The following is a 25698-nucleotide window of genomic DNA, read 5'->3' as shown; positions in this document are numbered from 1 at the left end:
CCTCAAGGCTCATTTTAAAGTTTTCAGATGGTTTTGAGAGTTGACAGCTCTGTCATGATGTCTTGAAAACCCACAGGGGCTTTAGAGGGAAAAATTGAGAGGCTTCGTTTTGGCTGTGTGCCTCAGTACTGCTGCAAATTGCTTCTACACCCATCCTCAATTATAGGGTGCTTTTTGTTTTTTTTCTTTTATTGCTTCCACACACAATTCACCATTTTTGTGTTTCCATCTCCCGTTACTTATTTTGTTGTTATTAAGGATCATTGCTTGCTCTTTTTCCCTTCTACCCTCTCTACCTGGTTTCTTTCATGGAAGGAAAAAGTTTTGTTTGGAGAGCTTGCTGTATTTTCTGGAGGAAAATAGAAGGCCTAGAGGAAAACAATATGTTTCAGAATGAGAGTATTTGAGAAATCCTGCTTTTGATTGGAAAACTAGTCTGACATTTAACCTATTAAAGTTACCTTTGACTGCTGATACGTTTGAGTAGGACTTCACTTGGTTCAGCCTGAATGTTTGAAGTATCATATTTTCAATTTTGTATAGGACAATTGTGTAACACTTTAAACTCTATACCTAATGTCATAAGGCAGTAGTTTTCATATTTTAACATAGGTAAGAATCACCCAGAGAATTTTTTTTTAATGCATAATTGTGGGCCCCATTCCCAGGCATTCTGAATCCGTAAGTCTGGGCTTGAGTTCAAGAATCTGTATTTGTGTAATTTCCCAAGTGATTCTGATAAAGGTGGTTCCTGAAATATACTTTGAGAAACATGCCATGGGGTTTGAAATGTCACCAAGAGATTTTTAATTTTTTTTTTTTTTTTCCTAACTTATAGCAAGTAGAAACAAACAAATCACAGCTCAACCTGGCAATGGCAAATCATGACATCCCGCCAGATGCTGTGCCGGACAAGAAATTATGCAGACTCCCACCATTAGACACCAGTTCCCTTGTAGGTGTCTTTGTGGAGTATATCATCTCTCCCAGTCAATTCTACATCCGGATCTATAGCAGGGATTCGTCAGAGTTACTCGAAGACATGATGATTGAAATGCGGTAGGAGTCTGTTGTTTTCCATGTGTTTTTCACATCTCTCTTCTTTTTTGTTGTTTTAACTTTTTTTTATAAAATACTTTAAGTTCTAGGGTACATGTGCACAATATGCATAGTATTCCATGGTGTATATGTGCCACATTTTCTTAATCCAGTCTGTCACTGATAGACATTTGGGTTGATTCCAAGTCTTTGCTATTGTGAATAGTGCCGCAATAAACATACGTGTGCATGTGTCTTTATAGCAGCATGACTTATAATCCTTTGGGTGTATCCCCAGTAGTGGGATGGCTGGGTCAAATGGTATTACTAGTTCTAGATCACATATCTCTTAAATCAGCAGTTCTCAAACTTTTTGGTTTTAGGACTCTTAAAAATTAAAGACCCAAGAGAGCTTTTGTTTATCAGTATTTATTGTATAGCAATTTAAACTGTAAAATTTTAATATTAAAATAATTCTTGTGTTAATATAAACATTTTTATGAAAATAACTATTTAAAAATTTAGAAGGGTGGCATTGTTTTATACTTTCGTAGATCTCTTTAATATCTGGCGTAATAGAAGAAAGTTGACTTGTCATATTTGCTTCTGCATTTAATCTGTTGAGATATGTTGTTTTGGTTGAAGTATTTGAAGACATCTGGCCTCACACCAATGTGTAGTCTGGGAAAAAGTATTTTAACAGCTTTTTCAGAAAATTGTGAATATTCTTTTTTGGTAGTATGCTAAAACTTGAGAAATGGTAGTTTCTCAAATGTTGTTTGGAATTTGAACTTTTTGTACTCTATTATTTAAACCCCATTGGTCTGCCTTTACAATTTGAATGAATCTAAGACTGGCTGTGTAATTGGTGGCCCTGGTGCAAAATTAAAATGCAGGGCTCCCTGTTTAAAAGTTACTAATTTCAAGATGGCAACAGCAGAATATTAAAGCAAGGACAAAGCTGCTTCTAAGCATGGATTCAAACTATCCCTGAATGGGTCATACTTGGTCATTTGGAAAATAACTAGTTTGCTGAATTATGCGGATCTTCCAAATGTCGACACATTTCATTATGCAGTATAAAAATATCACATTAATATCATCATTGATCTCATAAGAAAAGTATTTAGTATTGGGAAGCTGTCAAGCTCACAGTGGTGGATGCAACATTTCCAAAATCTTTTTACTCGAAAGTTTGATTTTTATCATTGACAACGTGTACTGTGAGTTGTTTTCCTTGAAGTGACAAGCTTGCTTCATTGTTGAAAAATGTGTGTCAAAAACCCAAGTCTGCTTTCTAGTGGTTCTTTAAAGCAAAAATGATATGAAAGAAATGGCTAGTTCATCTTCCAGGTAAAAATCATGTTTGTGGACTATGCTTTGAGAACTACTAACTTACGTTATCTCTTTTCTCTACTAAAAACTGTCCTTTGTTAGCAAACACCATGTAAAATGTGGACATTTTCAACCACTTCAGATTTGTTCATGAACAACAATGTCTGATTTATATATTGTTAAAGAAGAATAATTTATTTCATTTTATTTTGTATCTCAAAAAACATTCCATGTTTTAAACTTGACAACAGTATGTATTCTTCTACTCCAGGACACCTGGCACTTAGTAAAAATATATATTCCATTCCAGTATGCCTATGGGACATTTGTACATGTTTTAAAAGCACACTTACTGGCTCTGTGACCTTGAAGTTACTTTACTTCTCTGGGCCTAGTTGTCTTATCTCCAAAATGAGAAAATAATAGTACCTACTTCACAGAGTTCTAAAAATTAAAGTACTTGGAGCATAGCCCAAATGTTGGCGGCTATTATTATTAATACTATAGACTGGGTATAGTGTGGTTCATGCCTGTAAACTTGGCACTTTGGGAAGCCAAGGTGGGAGGATTGCTTGAGCCCAGAAGTTCAAGATTCATCTGGGCAACATAGTGAGACCCTGTATCTACAAAAGAAATTTAAAAATTAGCTGGGCATGATGGTGCATGCCTGTAGTCCCAGCTCCCCAGGAGTCAAGGCTGCAGTGAGTCATGATTGTGCTACTGCACTCCAGCCTGGGCAACAGAGTGAGACCCTGTCTGGAAAAAAAAATACTGTAACTACTGTGTATGCTTAGTGTCAGAATGTTGAGGCACTTGCACTACAAGGATAAGTAAGACATGGTCCTTTGCCTTTGTGAATACCATGGTTAGCTTAGGAAGATGGGAGATACATGGGATATTGTAAAAGGAAGTCATTCTGCCTGGGCAAGGTTGGGGAAAGCTTCACAAAAGAGATAATTGAGCTAGGCCTCAAAAACAAGAATTTGCCAGTCAAGGAGGTTATGAGTGAGTATAATCAGGTCCAGTCATTGGAACCAAGGCCAACATTAACAAAGGAGTAAGTGGCGTGCCTTGGGAACAGCAATAAGGAAGTGACGTTAGCACCAGGTGAGGTTGCAGGAGTCGGGAAGTGGGAGATAGTGACTGGATGTGATGCTGAAAGACTAAGAAAAAGCTAGATTCTGAATACCATGGGAAGATGTTTTATCTTATTCTGTAGACAGTGGGGAAGCACTGATGGTTTTAAGAAAGCCATTGGAGTGAAGGGACGAAGATCTATTAGTGGATTAGTCTTGATGAGAGTGAGACTAGAAAGGAAGAAATAAATAGGAAAATGAAAATTGCCAGGTGACAAGAAGAGTGTTGAGAAGAATAAGAAAGGGAAGGAGATGATGAAAACTGTTTGCTTTAGAGACTGGATAGGTTTGAGCTGGGTTGAAAGCTTATTAGTAGAAGTTTACCTGTGGTGTCTCTAAGTTGACCATGAGAGTCATTGGCAACGTTGAATAGATGGTATGAGTTAGGATTAGGTTTAGCCACTGTTAGATATAACTTTATCATAGTAGCTTAAAGAAGATAAAAGTTTATTTCTTCTTCCCATAATAGTCCAAATATACACAATACATTCTGATATGATAGCTCTGTGGTGGGAGGGGGACGCAAGTGTAGAATCTTGCTGCTCCAGAATAGTGTGTTGTCCCTGTTCACGTGGTCTTGGGTGTGGGTGACCATTACCACCACCCAGTCCTCCTGCCAGTTAGTGGGGAGGGAAAAAATAAGTGGGGGGATGGGAGGGATACCTGTTTTATTAAAAGACACAACTCAGAATTTTCACTTTTGAAACTGTGGGTAAAATACACATTAAATGTACTCATTTTAACTATGTACACTTTTTCTCATATCCCATTGGCCAAAATTTAGCATTCACATAGCCACAGCTAGATGCAGGAGAGCTTGGGAAACCTGAATGACCATTTGCCCAGTTAAATGGTGGGAGAATCTATTACTAGAGAGAAGAGAAAGATGAAAATGGGTATTGAGGAACAAGTAGCATATCTTCCATATAGTTGGAAATATTCCAGTTTTGAAGTGCAGAAAGGATGCAGGGTCTTCTAGAGATAGATTGAGAATTAACAATTGATCAGTAGTATGGTATAAGACATGAAAATGGGTGAGACAGTATATAGCAAGAACAATAGCTAATATTTGAGAGCTTACTATATGTGTACACTGTCTTAAACTTTCAGATGTTTTAACACGTTTTATTTTTATCATCCCCATCCTGAACAAGGAAACTAAAGCACAGAAAGATTGTCACACAACTGGTAAATGAGGGAGTCAGGATTTGGACCCACGTTATTGGTTCCTAAGCTTATGTTATGTTATACTTCCTAAAGATAAGACCCCAGTGAACCTCAACATTTAAGGCAATACAGAGCCAATAAAAAAATAACTATTGACAAAGAAGTAGAGAATTGTGTCTTAGAAACTAGGAAGGGGTTTGAAACAGGACAGGGTAATGCTGCAGCAAGATCATGCGTATTGAAGGCTGAGGAGAGAGGCTGCTGGATTTGGGAGCCATCAAGTCGTTGATGTCTTAAAACTAATTTATCCTAGGAAGTACTGGGGAATGAAGTTGGGGTACATTCTATCCAGCAGAGAATGTGAGATCAGAAAATGAGTATGTAAGTTTCTCTTTGAAGAAGTTTGTTGATGAAGAGATGGGACTCAGATAAGAAAAAAACAATTAATTGGTATTAATGAGCATTAACAATTTGACAAAGTCAAAATTTTTTTCTTTGCTTTTTGCCAAGACTTTCTGGCTTGATACATTGATAAAAATTATCTTTAATTTTTTCTTCCCCTATGGATTTCTCTGTATTATGGAATTCCACAGGCGCTGTTATTCTAATCAGCTGGTTTCTGATCGATATGTCATGCCAGAATGTTTTATTCAGCCGGGACATCTCTGTTGTGTGAGGATTTCTGAGGATAAGTGGTGGTATCGGGTCATTATCCATCGAGTCCTTGGGAAACAGGAAGTTGAAGTGTTCTACCCAGACTTTGGAAATATTGGAATTGTTCAGAAGTCCTCCCTGAGGTTCCTCAAGTGAGTTGAATTGAATTAGAACAATGGATGAATTAAATTTTGAATCACAGTGTTGAAGCTCTGTGGGGTTGGGATCTCTCTTTTCTCTTGCCTTCCTCCCTCCAGTCCTTCCTTCCTTCCTTCCTTCCCTTCTTTCTTTCTTCTTAGTGCATATTTGACAACTGGGTCGTTTCGTTTCACAGATGGATTGTAACTCTTGTGTTGTCTTTTACATGACACTGAATTTTGAATGTACAATGAGACTACGTTTTAGTCTCTTATTAAGAAAGTGATTTTTTGGGTCATGCTAAGAGGTGCATTTAAATAGCAGGAAGATTTAACTTATATATTTGATTATCTGTTGGCAGGTGCTGCTACACAAAGCTTCCAGCTCAGGCTATCCCTTGTTCTTTGGCTTGGGTGAGACCAGTAGAGGTATGTTTGCTTGTCTCCCATTTAATCAGCAAACACTTGAGTGCCTATTATGTGCCAAGAACAGTTTTACATGCTCAGGATATAAAGATAAAACATAGAACCAGCCCTGAAAGAAGTCAGTGTATAGAGTATGGAAGACAGACATGTAGACAGAAACTGTTATGCCATATAAAATTTGCTATAGGAGAGGTTTCAAGAATGTATGATAGAGGTGCAAAAGGAAGATTGCTTGTTTCTGTCCAAGGTAATTAGGGAGGCATTTGAGTGGCACTTTGAAGGAAGATTAGGAAGATAACTGGATGAAAAAAGGAAGGCATTCCAAGCAAAGGGAGAGTAGCATGAAACATCTCAAATGGGAGAAATTTTAAGTAGTTCTGTTTGGCTACAGAATATAGGATGAGCTAATGTGGGTGCATGGTAGAAAATGTCAAAGAAATAGGAGCCTAATGTGAAGACCCATGTTCAGAGGTCTGAACATTGTCGTCCTTTAGAGGCTGGGGAGCAACTAAAGGATGTAAATAGGAAACTGCCACCGACAGATAACATGTTTTCAAGATAATTCTCTAGCAACATTTTGGCAGAGGTTTGAGGTGGAATGGAGCAGGAGTCATTTTCATGTATGTAGGTGCATTTTTGTAGTTATAATTATCTTATGTACCTAACTTTGTATTTTTCCTTCAGAACTCTTACTAGCACATACCTATATATTTATTATGCCGTATTTGTCTGCTTAATCTATCAGTTGCTCACATATAAATGGATTTTAAAAATATTTTTTATCTGAAAAATTCTGTAAAGAAGAAAGAAAAACTCACTTCTGTAATCCCAGCACTTCGGGAGGACGAGGCAGGCGGATCTCCTGAGGTCAGGAGTTCAAGACCAGCCTAGCCAACATAGTGAAACCCCATCTCCACTAAAAATACAAAAAGCCAGGCATGGTGGTGGGTGCCTGTAATCTTAGCTACTCTGGAGGCTGAGACGGGATAATCGCTTGAACCCAGGAGGTGGAGGTTGCAGTGAGCCGAGATTGTGCCGCTGCACTCTAGCCAGGGCAACAAAGAGTGAAACTCCGTCTCAAAAAAAAAAGAAAGAAAAAGAAAAAAAAATTACCTGTAATTCCACCACTCAAACATACATAGTTTAGAAATTTGGTGTATGTTTCTTCCAGTTTATTTTATTGGATGTTGGGAGTGAGGGGTTTTTTGTATGGTTTTCAGCATTATTTAAAATAGTAATATTTTGTATTCTGCTCTTTTGCTTAGCATTATAGCTTAAGTACTTTTATATGTTAAGTTCTCAATTTTATTGGATTCATAGTGTAATCTGTTAGGTAAATGTGCATCATAGCCTGTTTAACCATTATTGTTTGACATTCAAACTACTTTTAATTTTTGACTATTAGAAACAATGTATGCAAAATATGTTTTTTGATGGAAGCTTGTATTCAAGGTTGTTTTCTTGGTTGCATTTGATTCCTGAATAAGTTTCTTTTTACTATTTTGCCATCAGGAAGCACAGGATTAAATTTGTGACTCAGTTGTAGCCAGTGTTCATTACTTTCATATCAGTCAGATAGCTTCCATTTTTTGTTCTCTTCTTTTCTCTTTTTTCCTTTCTTTTTTTTTGGAGACAGAGTCTCCCTTCATTGCCCAGGCTGGAGTGCAGTGGCGCAATCTTGGCTCACTGCAACCTCCGCCTCCCTGGTTCAAGCAATTCTCCTGCCTCAGCCTCCTGAGTAACTGAGATTATAGGCGTGCGCCACTATGCCTGGTTAATTTTTTTATTTTTGTAGAGATGGGGTTTCACCATGTTGTCCAGGCTGGTCTTTAACTCCTGGCCTCAAGTGATCTGCCCGCCTTGGCCTCCCAAAGTGCTGGGATTACAGGCGTGAGCCACCGCCTCTGACCCTCCTTTCTTCCTTTCTAAACTCCTTCTGGCCTTAGGGCTTTTGCATATTCTAATCACTGGAATAGCTTATTCACAGTAATCTCACAGTTGTCCTTCTTGTCATTCAAATTTAAGTCCAAAAGTTATTTCCTCAAAAAGGACTTCTTTGACCTGACAATTAAAAATGCACACTTCAGTTATTCATTGTCACCTTGTTTTATCTTCATAATGCTTTATCACTATCTGATATTGTCTTGTTTGTTTATGCATGACCATGTGAGCCCCTGAAATTAGGGAAATTGTCTTGTTCACCACTGAATCTCCAGTGCCCAGAGCAATGGCTTTGTGCATGGTAAATGCTCAACAACTAGGTTTTTAACTAAATGACTCTATCTCACTTTATTTCTGTGTCTTTTTTTCTGATTTAAAAAATAATGCATTTGGTAATAGCATAATAGCAACAGACTATTATGCCCATTAGCAAAATCAGAAGCAGGCAAAGAAGCAGTTAGTTAAATGGCAATGGGACTTTTCAAGCTTCTTTTCTGAGAATCTGCAGTCTTGCTGTCTTAAAGAATTATAAGACATTGTTTGGAAATAGCAGAACATTTGGAAGTTAGGGTGGAAATACTTGAAAGTAGGGAACCACAGAATGGATGAGTTCCCAAATCATTATATATGATCTGCCCAAATCCTTGGGTGACTACTGAACTATCTTAAGTGCTGGGGAGAACTCAGTAGCCTGGTGAAAAATCAACCGTTGGCATTTGAGGTGACTGAACAGAGATTTCTATTGCTACAGACTGCAGAAGAGACAGTGTAGAGTTTGGGTCCAGACAGTTTTAACTGCCAGTTAAAACAAATCACTCTTGAGAAGAGCGTAACAGAATCCAGAAACTCTAAAACATATTGATAATGTTTACTATTTAACTAAAAATCACTAGACATGGAAAAACGAAAAACAAAAACGGGAAAATGTGACATATACTCAAGGAAAAAAGTAGTTGGTAGAAACCGACATTGAGATGTCCCAGATGTTGCAGTTAGCAGACAAAGACTTTAAAGCAGCTCTTATGAGTATGTTCAAGGACCGAGAGATTTACTCATCATTAAGGAACAGAGAAGGAATTTCTGCATTAAGAAACTATTTAAAATAAATGGAAATGCTGGAGTTGTAAAGTGAAATAAATGAAAAGTTTCTGCATAGGCTTAATAGCAGATTTGGAGACAATAGAGGAGTCTATGAACTTTAAACACAGATCAAAAGAAATTATCCAATATGAAGAAGAGCATAAAAAATAATTAAAATGAAAATGGACAGAGACTTGGTCTCTGGTTCAATATCAGCTACCCCAATAGGGATGTAATTGGAGTCCCAGAAAAAGAGTTGAGAGAGAGAATAGGATGGAAAAAAGAAAGACCAAAAATTTCCACAATGTGGTGAAAGAGGTCAATATTCAGATCCAAGAATATCAACAAACTCCAAGCAGAATTAATACAAAGAAAACCATACCTAGACACATCATAATCAAACTGCTGGAATCTAAAGTGAAAGGAGAAAATCCTGAAAGCAACGAGAAGGGGGAAAATTCAGGAAACAATAATATAAATAATATCTAACTGCCCATTGAAAGAAACAACATTGAAATCTGAAAGAGAAAAGTCAAGGTGGAATTCTGTATCTAGTGAAAATATCTATCAAAATGAAGAAATGGAGACATTTTCAAAAAGTAAAAACTGAGCTCGTCACTAGCAATCTTGAACAACAAGAAATACTGAAGGAAGTTCTTTCAATTCTGTAGTGAAGTGAAACCAAATGGTAATGCAGAGCTACAGGAAAGAATGACGATTATGGAAAATGGTTAACATGTGGGCAAATATGAAAAACTTGTTTTTAATTTTATTCTCTGAATTTCTTTAAAAGACATAGAACTTTCAAACTAAATTGATAATACTGTGTGTTGGAGTTTATAGCATATGTTGATGTAATATATATTTATCCCAGAAGCCTTAGTGCAGTTTAAGCTGTAATAACTACAGAAGTATAAAGGCTACAGATCATGAAATTATTCAAAAGTTTAATTTTTAACCTAATATATACTTGTTTATATGTAATACTCATTTTGTAAATTTTGAGTAATTTTTTAATCTTAATATTTTGTTGCAACTTTTACCACCCTAACAAAAATTAAAATTAATATTTATAGTAGACTTTTCATTTTTTATTCCTTCTTGACTTTTTTGATGTCATTTAAATTTTGTTTTTGGCATAAATTGTTAATAATTTTTTTTGTCCTTTTGATGTTGACATCTGTAGTGATATGTCCTTTTACATTCCAAAGATGTATTTGTATCTTTTTTAAGGATCTAAAGAGACAGATATTTGCCATTTTGAATAGTTTTTTCAAAGAACCAAGTTTGGCTTTCTTGTTTCTATTATAAACATTTTTTTTCTATTTTGTTTATTTCTGCCTTATTTTTACTGTTTCCTTAATTCTACTTTCTTTGGGTTTATTTTGCTGTTGTTTCCCTAACTTCTTGATGTGCAAGCTTAGGTTATTTCTAGCCTTTAGGTTGATCTCATAAATTTTACTGTGTAGTAGTTGTTTTATTGTTCAGTTAAAAATATTTTCTAATTTATATTTTGCTTTCTTGTTTGATTCATGGATTATTTACAAGTTTCTCAGTTTATAAACATTTTTCTAATTTGTCCTTTTGTAGTTGATTTCTAGTTTAAATACTCTGTAGTCAGAGATCATCCTCTGGATAGTATCAGCCCTTTAAATAGGAGGCTGCTAGATGGTCCAGCATAGTGTCACTTTTGATAAATGGTTGTGTCTTCTTTAAAAGTGTATATTCTGCAGTTGTTGAGTGTAATATTTTATGTATGTCCATAAGATCAACTTTATTGTGTGAAACTCTTACTCATTCTGATTTTTCTGTATTGCTTTTCTGTAATTATTGAAAGAAGTGTGGCTTTTGTCTATGATTATTCTTTTGTGTATTTCTTCCTATAGTTCAGTCAGTTTTTCTTTTGTATACAATTGAGGCTATATTATTAGGTACATATACAGTACCAAAATTGTTATATCTTCCTGGCAGACCGAATGTTTTATCATTATGAAGTTAACCTCTTTTATTTCTACTAATGCAAAAAAAAAAAAAAAAAAAAATTTGTCTAATGTTAATATAACTATAATTTTCTATTTAATATTATCTTGGTTTGTTTTTAAACTGTCATTCTACTTTCAACCCTTCTGTATCTTTATATTTAGATATGTCTTTTATGAACTATATAGTTGTTTGTTTTTTTAATCCAGGGTAATACCTTTTGTCTTTCACCCAGAATGTTTAGACTGATTACATTTATTGTAATAATTGAAATATCTGGGTTTAACTCTTACACTTTATTTTGTGTATACTATATAGTCTACCTATTCTTTTTCTCACCATGCATGCCTTATTTTGAAGAGATTTTTTAACTAATTCACTAAGAAATATACTATTATTTTAATAATTGATCTAGGAAATACAATATGCATAACAATGCAAGGATATTAGAGCACTTTAACTCCTTTACCTTCCTCTTCTGACCTTTTTGTTGTGTAATGTTACCATTTTTAACCCCTCAAGAAATTGCATAAAATAATGTCAATTTAGATTTAATTATATATTTCTCTGCTCTTCATTCTTCAGTCAAACCCTTTGTTGGGACCTGTTTTCCTTCGTTTAATTAGGATTTTATTTAATGAGGGTCAGCTGATAGCAAAGTTGTATTTTTCCGAAAATATCATTTATTTTTCACTTATTATAGAAACATGTATTTACTAAGTACAGAATTCTAGGTTAGCAGTTAGTATCTTTAGCACATTGAAGATACCATTACTGGCTTCTGGTTTCCCTTATCGTTTTCTGAGAAGTCAGCTGTCAGTTTAATAGATTTTCTCCTTTGTAGGTAGTGTCCTTTCTGTCTCTAGGTGTTTTTAAAATTTTCTATTAGTTGCTCATGTTCTTCAGTATTAGTGTTATGTGTTTATGTGTGAATTTATTGTTTATGCTACTTTATGGTTCATCAGACTTCTTTTGTGTTTTGTTACTTTTTTTTAATCTTGCAAATTCCCAACCATTATCTCTTCAATTACTGCCTATTTCCCATATTTATATTTGTATTCTTCTTGTTTCTGATGCTTTTTTTCTGGGACCATAATTAAAAGTGTTAAAACTTCTTAGTTTTTCTTCCATTTCTCTTAACCTTTCTATCATATTTTACATCTGTTTGTCTTTCCATGCTGCATTCTGGGAAATTTTTTCCAAAATACCTCACCCTTTACCAATTTACTCTTTAATTATATCTGATCTGTTATTGAATTAACCTATGAGGTTTTTAATTTTGGTTATCATGTTTTTACCTTCTAAAACTTCTTAGTTCTGCTAGATCAAGTTTTATAGATTGCTAATTTCTGCAGAAGCTTTCAAGCTGAACTGGTTTTTGGGTTTTTTTGGCTTTAAGCATAGTAAGTTTAGTTTTATAATTTGTCTAGAAGTTAAAATATTTAAAATTGAGGATTTGTTATATTGTTTCTGTTCTTTTTTGAGTCATTGTTTCTTTGTGTGTTTTATTATCTTTGCCTATGTACTGCTCATTGTCTTTGAAAAATTAACCAGAAGAATGGTTGAATAATAAAGGCTGAGGTTGCCTACCTCCAGAAAGGATTTACATGTGCTTCTGCCAGATATTTAGAAATATTACCAGTCTAGGACCATGTTAATTTAAATTAACAACTTGAGGATGTGTAGACCACCCTGGTAATGTGAAAACTGAGCTGCAAATCCATGTGAAGGATAATTTATTTTCTTCCTCCCTTACCCTGAGTGTGTATCTCCTTAGGGACTCAGTTTAATAAAGGAAAGTTCTCCTGTAAACTCCCCACCATGGGTGCACCCTGGCTTTGATGTCTGTTTCGTTTGACCTGTTAGACCATCCGGTGGGTCATGCCTGTAATCCCAGAACTTTGGGAGGCCGAGGCAGGTGGATCACCTGAGGTTAGGAGCTCGAGACCAGCCTGGCCAACATGGTGAAACCCTGTCTCTACTAAAAATACAAAAATCAGCTGGGTGTGGTGGCATGCACCTGTAATCCCAGCTACTCAGGAGACTGAGGCAGGAGAATCGCTTGAATCCGAGAGGTAGAGGTTGCAGTGAGCCGAGATCGCGCCTTTGCATTCCAGCTGGGGTGACAGAGCAAGACTCTGTCTCAAAACAAAAAGAAAAAAACCAAAGTTCAAATTACCTGGATTAGCAGGTTCCCTTAAGACAAAAGTAGTTCCCATTTTCCCTTCAGTTTTGGCCTGATAATTTGTTCAAGCTTGTCAGTCCTTTGATGCCTTTTGGATATATTTCATAATTCTTTTACCTAGAATTTTTAGTTGTTTTCTGTGGGAGGGTTGGTCTAATAATCTAACTCACAGTTTCTGAAAATGGAAGTTGCACATTACATAATTATTTAAATTTTTTCAGTAATTGCATTTTTTATCATTTTTCCTTTATTCTGACTTTTCTCATCCCCAAATAATATATATCCTTCTATGTGTTATTCTAGTACTTTTATGGTTTTATTTCCACTTCAATCTCTAGTTCATCAGAATTCATTGTTGTATATGGTTATTATAATTCATGTTTAGATCTATCACCCTGAATCCAATATCTTGATCATATTTCAGGAACACTGGACATCGAAAGCTATTTTGCAGTTCCAGAAGTTGTGCGGTTTGAAGCCATTAGTGGGGGTAGTGGATGAATATGTAGATGGAATCCTTAACATTTTTTTGTGTGACACATCCTCAAACGAAGATATCTATTTCCATCATGTCTTGAGAACAGAGGGCCATGCTATTGTATGCCGAGAAAATATCTCTTCTAAGGTGGAGCAGTCTGGATGTATTTTGTAATATATTTTGTTTAATTTCACCATGTCAAGGTATAAGATAATTTGATAAAGAAGTTTATTTGGTTTATTCTTTAATCAGTTAGAGACATCCAAGAGATTCCTGGCTTTTTAATGCAGAGCACTCTTAATTTTCAGATGACCACAGAAAAACTGCATTTGACTAATTGTCCTTTGAAATGGGAATACTTTTATTTTAAATAATTAATTTAAAAAGTAGTTATCTGGCCGGGCACGGTGGCTCATGCCTGTAATCCCAGCTACTCGGGAGGCTGAGGCAGAGAATTGCTTGAACCCGGGAGGTGGAGGTTGCAGTGAGCCAAGATGGTGCCACTGCACTCCAGCCTGGGCAACAGAGCGAGAGTCTGTCTCAAATAATAATAATAATAAAATAAAAAGTAGTTATCTGAAGTTGTCCTAGAGAAGAATAACACTCCTATTTTGCAATTATTGATAGCATCTGTTTCACTGTTATGTTGATAATTTTTGTAACTAGCAAAAACTGTCAATAATGGAGACATTTTTAACTGTTAAAACTTGGAAGATAGGCTGGGCGCGGTGGCTCACACCTGTAATTCCAGTACTTTGGGAGGCCAAGGTGGGTGGATCAGGAGGTCAAGAGATCGAGACCATCCTGGCTAACACAGTGAAACCCCATCTCCACTAAAAATACAAAAAATTAGCCAGGCGTGGTGACACGCGCCTGTAGTCTCAACTACTCAGGAAGCTGAGGCAGGAGAATCACTCAAACCTGGGAGGGAGAGGTTGCAGTGAGCCGAGATCATGCCGCCGCACTCCACCCTGGGCGATAGAGCGAGACTCCGTCTCAAAAAGAAAAAATAATAAATAAAATAAAATTCGGAAGATAATATACTTCCATAGTATTTGAAAGTCACTAAGTGCTTTCTCACCCTTTTTCTGTTGGTCATGTAAATTAAACCATCCCTTTTTTTTTTTTAATCTTAGGGTTTCAGTGAGCTCAACCCTTTAGCTTTATACACGAGATCCAGTGGAGGGCCAGAGGACATTGTCTTGACAGAACTGGGTTATCCTTCCCAGCAGCACTATTTTAATGAAGACCGAAAGATAAGTCCACAGTCAAAAGAGAGTGAGTTACATATCCTGGTAAGAGATTTTTGCAAATACTATTATAATTCTTTTTATTACTGTAATCCTCATTTTTTTAGATGAAGAAACCAAGGCTTTCCAAATTTTGGGGAGTTTGGAAATTTTGCACAGTGATCTTAACAATTTGTCTCTTTATTTGCTGGCTTAAACGTTTGCTTCAGTCATGCTTCCTCCTGAACAATTGCTCTTATATACTAAATTCCATTGCTGCCTTTGTGCAGTTGTGACTTCACTACACTGACTCTGAATGCTATTCTTCTTCCCTCTGCAGTACACAGGTTCTTCTGGTATTCTCGTTTCTTACTTTCCCTATAAACTTTCAGCAACTCCTCCCTTCACAGTAATAATAGTATTATAATATTATTATGTATTTTTTCCAGCTCACAGTAATAAGAACAACAGCATTATTTACTGAACTTGTACCACATGGCAGGCACTGTTAAAAGCATTCACATGTGTTAACTAATTTAATCTTTACAGCAACTTACCAGGTTTGTACTTTCATATTTTCATTATAAAGACAGCTTGTACGTCTCTAATGCACAAACCCAAAACCTGAAATGCTCCAAAAATCTCAAAATTTTTGAGTCCTGACATGATATCACAAGAGGAAAGTTCCACACCTAAACTCATATGACAGGTTGCAGTCAAAATGCAATGCAAACTGTTTCATGTACAAAATTATTTAAAATATTATATAAAATTACCTTCAAGCTATGCATATAATGTATATATGAAACATAAATGAATTCCATGTTAGACTTGGGTCTTATCCCCAGGATATCTCATGTATATGCAAATGTTTGAAAATCCAAAATTATCCAAAATCTGAAACACTTTTTGTCCCAAGCATTTTGGATAAGGGATACTCAATGTGTAAAAGGCAAGTGAAGCATATGGTGAGGACTTAATGTTTCTTGAACAAATAAACCATGTCCTCCAAGTCTCATATTCCTCACAACAACAGATACTGAGCTAAGAATACAGGATGTGTTTAATTTGAGAGCCAAAAATGTTTTGTTTTATTGATACAATGTCTTTTTATTTTCTTTGAATAAAATGTAAAAGTATTATTTTGTTTAATGTGTTTTATATATCTGACTTATAAAATTATAGAGATGAGTTTTTGAGTAGACATTTACTAATTATTAGAAAAGATGAAGGCCATTTTGACTACTGGGAGATTACCTGTTATGAAAATTATGTACTGATGTTTCCTACTGCATGTTCAAAACAATATAAAGATTTTTAGATTTCTAGTTAATGTTAAAATTAATGAAGCTTGTATTCCCATAACACTTTCCAAAGCCTGAATTTTTCTTAGTCATTATTACTGGATTAGGAGAATTCTGTTTCTTCATTCTTAAATAATAAATTGAATTCAACCTTTAATATTTTTAGAATATCCTATCACTCTGTTGGTGTCTTCAAATAATCATAGTTTTATTCTGGAAATGAAATAAGAACCATCTTTTCTGCAAAAGAGAAAGGGCTTAAAACTACTATTCCACCCTAGTCTGTACTTTGACATATTAAGACTCCCATATGCTACACACACACTTACACCCCTACACCCAGTTCCTTGTGAATTCCTACTCATCTTTTAAGTGTTGTCTTCTTCATTGCATCTTCTAAGATGTCCTCTTCTATCAATCATATTTTGGTCATATCTTTGTGATGGCTGGACTTGGAAGACTGATTCTAGGTCTTTCCACAATATTTTTTAGTTCCTTTAGAGCCAGAATCTGTTGCATTCATCTTTGTATTCACAGAGCTGTCTTGTAGACATTTCATAATAAAGGCTCAATAAATGTTCATTGGCTGGAACTAGTATAGCAGGATGGGAAGACCTAGGATTGTGGATAAAGCTATAAAATAATGTAGCATTTGTGTGAACCATAGCAAAAACTTCCCCCCAAAATGTATAGGCATGTAGATTTTGGAAACAGCGTTAATATTGAAAATAAAGGAATTCTCTTTCATATCTACTAGCAAGATATTAATGATGAAAAGTGTTTAAGTCATCTTGAATCTGAGTCAAAGGAGCCATTAAAGGATTCTGAATTTGATTCTTTGAAAACCTGTAATAAGAGCTTTGAAGAAGATCCAAAGTGGTCCAACCCAGAGCCAAATGATCTGAAGGAAGAAAATGAGGTAGGAGAAGGAAAGATAGTCTTTGAATATGTAATTAATATAATACACTGAATTCATAAGTGAAGAGGATGGGAATAAACTCTCTTTAAACCCCACTGCTTTTAGTATTACAAATTCTTGGGCCAAGTGCGGTGGTTCACACCTGTAATCCCAGCACTTTGGGAGGCTGAGGCGGGCAGATCACTTGAGGTCAGGAGTTCGAGACCAGCATGGTCAACACGATGAAACCCTGTCTCTACAAAACGTACCAAAAAAAATTAGCCAGCCATGATGGCATGTGCCTGCAATCCCAGCTACTCAGGAGGCTGGGGCTTGAGAATGCTTGAACCCGGGAGGTGGAGGTGGCAGTGAGCTGAGATTGTGCCACTGCACTCCAGCCTGGGTGATAGAGTGAGACTCTGTCTCAAAAATAAATAAATAAATAAATAAATAAATAAATAAATAAATTCGTTCATAGTAACCAATACCAAAGTTGTAGCAACATAACCTTGATCATAAAAAAGGTATCTGGCTTTGATGTGTTAGTTAATATCCTGTGACTTGGGGTGGTCTTCAAGAATTATACAGTGGCTATAAACGAGTATCAAGAAATTATATTATGAAAAACCCATTGGGAAAAATGTTTACAACTTTTTTGGAGGATGTATTTTTATTTTAATCAAATGTTTATGTATACAAAACTTAGGATCCCCCATGACTCCTTCCCCTGTATTTCCTATTTCCCAGAGCAACCACGTTTATCTCTTTTAGCTGTTTTTGGAATTTACTTCTGTTTCTTTCATTAAATAACATCCTCATGTTGTTATTTCCTGATTTTTCAGTTTTAAGTATCTGTGGATTTGCCACTATGAAAGATGAGGGCTTAGTTCTCTTTCATTGCCTTACCACCACCACACACAAACATAACCTTTTTGTCCCTTCCCCCACCATGTTATTGATATAGTATGTCAAACTTTCCATCAGATCACCATTCAATATTTATATTACTGTGACTATGTAAATGCTCTTCATGGCTTGGCCAAGTATTATAGTACACTATTACACCTTTTTCTTCCCTTGTATAACTTTTTTTTCATGTTAATATTTCTTTCCTTTTATAATAAATTAACACATAGTAAAATTGACTCTGTTCTATCAACTTTAATAAATGCATAGGTTTGTGTAACTAACACTGCAATTGGGATGCAGAACAGCTCCATTATCTAAAATAACCCTTGTGCTACCACTTTGTAATCACAGTCTCCCCACATCCCTAACCCATTAGCAACTGGTCTGGGGTCTGTTTTCTGTCACTCTAGTTTTACCATTGCAGGACTGTCATGTAAGTAGAATCATATAGTATGTAACCTTTGGAGACTGGCTTCTTTCATTCAGTATAGTTCTGTACCTTTGAGATTCGTCCAGGCTCTTGCATGTATCAACAATATGTTCTTTTTGATTGCTGAATAGTATTTTATAGTATAAATATACCACAGTTTGTATATCCATTCACCTATTGAAGGACATTTGGGTTGTTTCCAGTTTGGGGTATTTATTCAAGAGCTGCTATAAATATTCATGTACAGGTTTTTGTGTGAACATAAGCTTCATTTATCTAGGGTAAATACCCAGGAGTAAGATTACTGGGTCATGTGATAAGGGTATGTCAAACTTTTTTCCAGGGTGACTATACCATTTTGCATTTTCACCAGCAATATATGAGTTCCAGTTGCTCCGTTTTCTTGTCAGCACTTGACATTGTCAGTAATTTTGCTTTAGCCATTCCAATAGATGTGTAGTAGTATCACAGCATGATTTTAAATTTGAGTGATTAATGATGTTGAACATCTTTTCATGTGCTTAGTTGCCATCTATACACAATTCTTGGTGAAATTTCTGTTGAAGTCTTTTCTCCATTTTTTGATTGGGTTGTTTTCTTACTCTTGAGTTTTGAGAGTTCTTTATGTATTTGGGATACTAGTTCTTTGTCAAATAGTGTGATTTTCAAATATATTCTCCCACTTGTAGCTTGTCTTTTCGTTCTCTTAATATAGTGTCTTTCATACAGAAGTTTTTAATTTTGAAAAAAACCTAACGTATCAACTTGTTTTCTGTTATGGACGGTGTTTCCAGTGTCAAGACATCTTGAGTTAATTTTAGTATAAGGCATGAAATTTAGGTCAGATTTCATTTTGTTACATGTGGATGTCCAATTGATCCAGCATACTTTGTTGAGAAGGCTATCCTATCTCCATTGAATTGTCTTTGAAGCCTTATCAAAAATCAATTGTCTATATTTCTGTAAGTCTATTTCTAGACTCTGTATTCTTCTCCAGTGACCTATATGTATGTCTCTTCATCACTACCACATGTCTTGATTACTGTAGCCTTATATAGTACCTCTTAAAATCAGGTAGTATTGGCTGGGCACAGTGGCTCATACCTATAATCCTAGCAAATTGGGAGGCCGAGGTGGGGGGGATTACCTGAGGTCAGGAGTTCAGGACCAGCCTGGCCAACATGGTGAAACCCTGTCTCTACTAAAAAATACAAAACCTAGCCGGGTGTGGTGGTGGGCACCTGTAATCCCAGCTACTTGGGAGGCTGAGACAGGAGAATTACTTGAATCCAGAAGGCAGAGGGAGGTTGCAGTGAGCTGAGATCACACCATTGCATTCCAGCCTGGATGACAAGAGCGAAACTCTGTCTCAAGAAAAAAAAAAATCAGGTAGTATGATTCCTCCTATTTTATACTTTTTCAAAATTGTTTTTAATATTTTGGTTCCTTTTTCTTTCCTTATAAATTTTAGAATCAGTTTGTCTATACCTGAGATTTTGATTGGCATTGTTTTATATATATAGATAATTTTGAGGAAAGTTGATACTTTAGTCCATGAACATGGTATATCTCCCCATGTATTTAGGTTTTCTTTTATTTCTTCAACAGTGTTATAATTTTCAGTGTACAGGATCTGTACACGTTCTGTTAATTTTATACCTAAGTATTTCACTTATTTTGAGAGCTATTATAAATGTTTTCCCCAATTTTTGTATTTTAATTGCTAGTATATAGAAATTGGTGTTTTTTTGAACTACCTAACCTCACTAATCAGTTCTAGGGGGTGTTTTGTTGATTTCTTTTGTGATTTTCTATATCAGTAATGTTGTCTGCATTCGTATATGCAAATGGATGTCTGTTTTCATGAGATATTGGTCTGTAGTTTTCTTGTATTGTCTTTGGTTTTTGTACTGGATAAGCCTGGCCTCATAAAATAAATCTGAATATGTTGCCCTCTTTGCTGTTTTCTGGGAAAGATTATGTAGAATTGTATTTCCTTTTTATTTATTTTTATTGTTTTTGTGGATCTTTATTTTCTTAGTTTTTTAATTAAGTAAAATTGCATATATGGTGTACATGTTTCAGTATATGTGTACATTGTAGCATGTATAAGTCAAGCTATTTAGCATATGCATTACCTCACATATTTGTATTTTTTTGTGGTGAAAACACTTAAAATCTACTCTGCTGACAATTTTTAAGTATACATTATGTCACTATGTCACTATTAACTGTATAGTTAATAGTTAACATCACTATTACCAAGATGTATAGCAGATCTCTTGAACTTACTCCTCCAGTCTACTGAAATTTTGTGTCCTTTGACCAACATCTGCCCAATCCCTCCACCTCCTAGCCTCTGGTAACCGCTATTTCAGTCTGCTTTTTTAGATTCCACGTGTAAGTGAGATTGTGTTATTTGTCTTTCTGTGTCTGGCTTCTTTTATGTAACATAATGTCCTCCTGGTTCATCCATTTTGTCACAGATTACAAGATTTCCTTCTTTTTAAAGGCTGAATAGTATTACATTGTGTATATGTAGCACGTTTTGTTTATTGACGTACACTTTGTACAGGATGATAGTGTCCTAATAAAATGAGTTGGAAGTATTCGCTTATCTATTTTCTGGAAACGATTATATAAAATCGGGTTATTTTTCAGGGAGAGAAGTTGATTTTTAAAATGTTTGGTATTACCTTATAAAACCATCTGGGCTTGGAGACTTTTTCCCAGAAGAATTTAAATTATAAAATCAATTGCTTTAATAGATACAGGATTATTCAAATCAGCTATTTTATCTTAGTCTTGGTATTTTGTGGTTTTTGAGGAAGTGACTCATTTATCAAATGAGGAATTGGTTCACTTCATCTAAGTTGTCAACTATATCTATAACATTGCTTTCCCTTATCCTTTTGTTATTGGCAGGGTCTGCAGTGATAATCTCCTATTACATTCCTGATGTTGGCAATTTGTCTTCTCCCCTTTTTGTTAGTCTTGCTAGAGATTTATCCATTTTATTGAACTTCCCATTCCCAGAGAATAAGCTTTTGGTGTCACTGGTTTTATCTCTTGTCTTTCTGTTTTCAAGTTCATTGATTTCTTTCTTCTTTTATTTTCTTTGGGTTTATTTTTGCTTTTTCTATTTTTTTTAAGATGGAAATTTACTTTATTGATTTGAGACCTTTCTTTTCTAATATAAGCATTGATCTGTAAGTCTCTACATATCACTTTAGCTGCATTTCACAAATTTGAACATATTATATTTTCATTTTCTTTCAGTTCAAATATTTTATAATTTATTTTGAGATATTATCTTTGACCCATGAATTATTTGGAAGTGTGTTGTTTAATTTTCAGGTGTTCGGAAATTTTCATGTTACCTTTCTGTTATTTTTTTCCAGTATATGGTCTTAGAACATGCTTAGTATGATTTCAGTTCTTTAAATTTGTTAAGGTTTGTTTTGTCAAAACAGGATGTGGTCTAGCTTGGTAAATGTCCATGTGTCTTAAAAAAAAAAAAAAAAAAAAAAACGTGTATTCTGTTGTTGGGTGGAGTTTCTATAAATATCAGATCCAGTTGACTGGTTGTATTGTTCAGTTCTTCTGCTCCTTGCTGTCTACCAATTTTGTTGATTACTGAGAAGAACAGTGAAATCTATAACTATAATCTTGGATTTTGTCTATTTCTCCTTTCATTCTATCAGTTTTTTTGTTGTGGATTTTGAAGTTCTATTGTCATGTGTTATCCATTTAGGATTCTTATGTCTTGATGACCCTTTTATCATTATGAAATGTCTTTCTTTATTCACAATTACTTTTTTTTACACTGAAGTCTACATAATCTGATATCGACATAGCCATTCCAGTTTCCGTGTGTGTGTGTGTGTTTGCCTGGTATATTTTTTTTCCATCCTTCTAACCTACCTGTGTCATCATATTTGAAGTAAGTTTCTTGAGACAGCATATAGTTTGATTATTTATTTATTTAATTTAATTTATTTTTTTGAGATGGAGTTTTACTCTTGTTTCCCAGGCTGGAGTGCAATGGCATGATCTCGGCTCACCACAACCTCTGCCTCTCGGGTTCAAACGATTCTCCTGCCTCAGCCTCCTGAGTAGCTGGGATTACAGGCATGCACCCCATGCCCCACTAATTTTGTATTTTTAGTAGAGATGGGATTTCTCCATGTTGGTCAGGCTGGTCTCGAACTCCCGACCTCAGATGATCTGCCCACCTTGGCCTCCGAAAGTGCTGGGATTACAGGCTTTAGCCACTGCGCTTGGCCTAGTTTGATTATTTTTTAATCCACTCTGACAATCTGAATTTTAATTAGTATGGTTTGGACCATTTATGTTTAATGTGATTATATATATGTTTTTATTTTAGAGCTGCCATTTTATTTTTCTGTTTGTTCCCCTGATTTTCATTCATCTGCCTCCTCTTTCTTGCTTTGTCTTTGGTTATTTGAACATTTTTTAGTATTCCATTTTATTTACTATGGTTATTTGTTTATTTATTTATTTATTTGAGATGGAGTCTTGCTCTGTTGCCCAGGCTGGAGTGCAGTGGCACAATCTCGGCTCACTGCCAGTTCTACCTCTCAGGTTCATACCATTCTCCTTCCTCAGCCTCCTGAGTAGCTGGGACTACAGGTGCCCACCACCACGCCCAGCTAATTTTTTTGTATTTTCAGTAGAGATAGGGTTTCACCATCTTAGCCAGGATGGTCTCAATCTCCTGACTTCATGATCTGCCCGCCTTGGCTTCCCAAAGTACTATGTTTTTATTATATTTATTTCTATAGTGTTTTTAGTGGTTGCTCTAGGAATTACAGTTGTCATTCTTGACTTCTATAGTGTACTTAGTCAGCATTTTACCACTTTGGAATGTCAGTATCTTACCCTACTATTTAGGTCTTTTTACCCCTTCCTTTTTCCTTTATGCCATCCTTGTCTTATATATTACACCTACGTACAATTTATGATGTTATAATTTTTGCTTTCCATCTTCAAGAATATTCTTCTAAGAATATTCTTTCAAAGTTCAACAGAATAGTCCATTATATATACCCAGATATTTATCATTTCTGTTGATCTCTCTTTTTCTGATATTCCAAGTTTCCTTCTGATATCTCCTTTCTGTCCAAAGAACTTCCTTTAACAATTATTTTAGAGTAGGTATGCTGACCATGAATTCTCTCTGTTTTCTTTATTGAGAATATATTTATTACTTCATTCTTGAAGGATATTTTGGCTGTATATAGGGTTCCCATTTATTCTCTTTTAGCACTTTAACAGTTTCATTCTTCTTCTTTTTGCCCTTCATGGTTTCTGATGCAAAATCCACAGTAATTGAAATTGTTCTTCCTTTATAAGTAATATGTTATTTTTCTTTGGGTACATTCAAGACAGTTCTTTGTCTTTAGTTTTCAGCAACTTGAGTAGAACTTGTCTAGGCATGGATTTCTTTAGGTTTATCCAGTTTGGGTTTTGGTGAACTTCTTGAAGCTGTAGATTTATGTCTTTCACCAAATTTTGGATGTTTTCAGCCACACTTCTTCAAATTATTTTTCTGCATTATACTCTTTCTGTTTTCCTTGTGAGACTCTGATGACACAGATGTTAAATCTTTTGGTATTGTTCCACAGTTCCTGAGGCTCTATTTTTGGTTTTTTGTTTGGTTGTTTTTTTGGTTTTTTTCCCCCAATATTTTTTTCTCTTTTGTTTAGATTTGATGATTTCTATGGATCTGTCTTCAAGTTCATGCATTCTTTCATTTCTGTTCTGCGGTTGAAAAGAGGGCCAGGGATCTCAATATTCATTACAAAAACCTTCATTTATTTCCTTAATAATTTTTTATTATGATTGCTCCATCCTCAGTTTTACCCTCCAGAATATTTCTGGTCTTCTGGCAGATAGAGGAGATGTAGTTGCCTGAGTCCTTGGAATAGGGGAGAGTATCTGGAGATCTAAGTCCTACTTACACAGACTTTCAGCCAGTGCGCTTTTTTCATTCCCATTTTACACCTTCAATTCCAAAAAACCTTTTAGTACAAATTTCTGAGTTTTTAAGGTATATATTGTATAGATTTGGGTTGCTTCTCAATTTTTTCACTACAAACTCAGGATTCCACTTTCTCAGGACTGCTTAATCAGTTGTCACTTGTCTGCTTTCCTGTACCCAGAAAGTAGATGGTGTTTTCTCCTCTTCTGTTCTCTTTGACTCTAAAAATTATATCCTAAATGTCTTTATTATTTTTGTGGCATTTCAGAAGGGAAAGTAATCAATTGTGAATTCAAACTGTCATCTTTACTTGGAGTCAGGAAAAAACTATAAAACCTAAATTTTATATGCTCATATAGGAACTATAAATGATAGTTTTTCTTTGTCTTCTGTTACATTTTAGGATGAGATCCCTACTGGAATGCCATGCCTGGAGTCAGTGACCATAGGTGATGATATTTGGGATGAGAACTGGTTACCTCTACAGGCTAAGATGGGAAAAGGAGGTGATGCTGCCTCCCATCTATTTACTGCAAGTGTTGATGGAAAGAATCAGTATTCATCATGTAAAGAAATGCCACAGAAGGTTAGATCCTAGGAAAAATAGAAAGCAAATCAGGCTGGGCAATGCAGCTCAAGCCTGTAATCCTAGCAGTTGGGGAGGCCAAGGCAGGTGGATCACTTGAGCTCAGGAGTTCATGACCAGTCTGGGCAACATGATGAGATCCTGTCTCTACTAAAAATAGCCAGTTGTGGTGGTGTGCACCTGTGCCCCCAGCTACTTGGGAGGTTGAGGTGGGAGGATCAGTGCTTGAGCCTGGGAGCTGGAGGTTGCAATGAGCCAAGATCATGTCGCTACATTCTACAAGCTTGGGTGATAGAATAAGACCCTATCTCCAAAAAAATTATAAAAAAAAAAAAAAAGGAAAAGAAAGCAAATCAGTACTGAGAAAAGGAAATTTAAATTTAATTGTCTAGGTCTCAAGAAATCTATATATTCTGGAATTCAAAAGTATTTATCAGACCATAATTCAAAGAATACATGATTTTAAAAAATGGTAGTGGCATGTAGGGGGACAGAGGTTTCATCATGGGACAATAAACCATAGGCCAATTTTTGCATATCTGCCCATTTAATCATTGTGATTTTTATTTTATCATTGGCCCCTAGTCAAGGCCCTTAGGATCTATAAATAAATTAAAGAAACCATTTTCTCTAATTTTACTTTTGTTGCTTTAGCCTTGTAATATAACCTCTGGATTTCTGGAGTCAGCATATTTGCTAATATTAGGTCTAACTATATATATATAATTTATTTCCCACTGGCTATAATAGTATCTGAAATTATGTTGCTCCTTCCTGTTTG

At 35.4% G+C, this 25698-nt stretch overlaps 1 protein-coding gene across 3 annotated transcripts in view; it reads left to right on the top strand.

The window, feature by feature from the left end:
• TDRD5 (tudor domain containing 5) overlaps nucleotides 1–25698 on the top strand; it is a 93590-nt gene that overhangs the window by 42546 nt on the left and 25346 nt on the right. For 2 of the 3 annotated variants that reach the window (XM_073011735.1, XM_073011733.1), the window contains 6 exons: nucleotides 839–1059; nucleotides 5270–5482; nucleotides 5830–5896; nucleotides 13504–13704; nucleotides 14694–14852; nucleotides 24735–24917. In XM_073011735.1, the coding sequence (XP_072867836.1) occupies nucleotides 839–1059; nucleotides 5270–5482; nucleotides 5830–5896; nucleotides 13504–13704; nucleotides 14694–14852; nucleotides 24735–24917 (1044 nt within the window). Of the gene's footprint in view, nucleotides 1–838; nucleotides 1060–5269; nucleotides 5483–5829; nucleotides 5897–13503; nucleotides 13705–14693; nucleotides 14853–16847; nucleotides 17010–24734; nucleotides 24918–25698 lie in introns of all 3 variants that reach the window. The other variant, XM_073011734.1, reaches the window with a different exon arrangement.

This window comes from Chlorocebus sabaeus, chromosome 25 (genome assembly GCF_047675955.1).
Source record: "Chlorocebus sabaeus isolate Y175 chromosome 25, mChlSab1.0.hap1, whole genome shotgun sequence".
NCBI lineage: Eukaryota > Metazoa > Chordata > Mammalia > Primates > Cercopithecidae > Chlorocebus > Chlorocebus sabaeus.
Note: the sequence above shows the minus strand (reverse complement) of the source record. Positions and strands in the feature narration are given on the sequence as shown.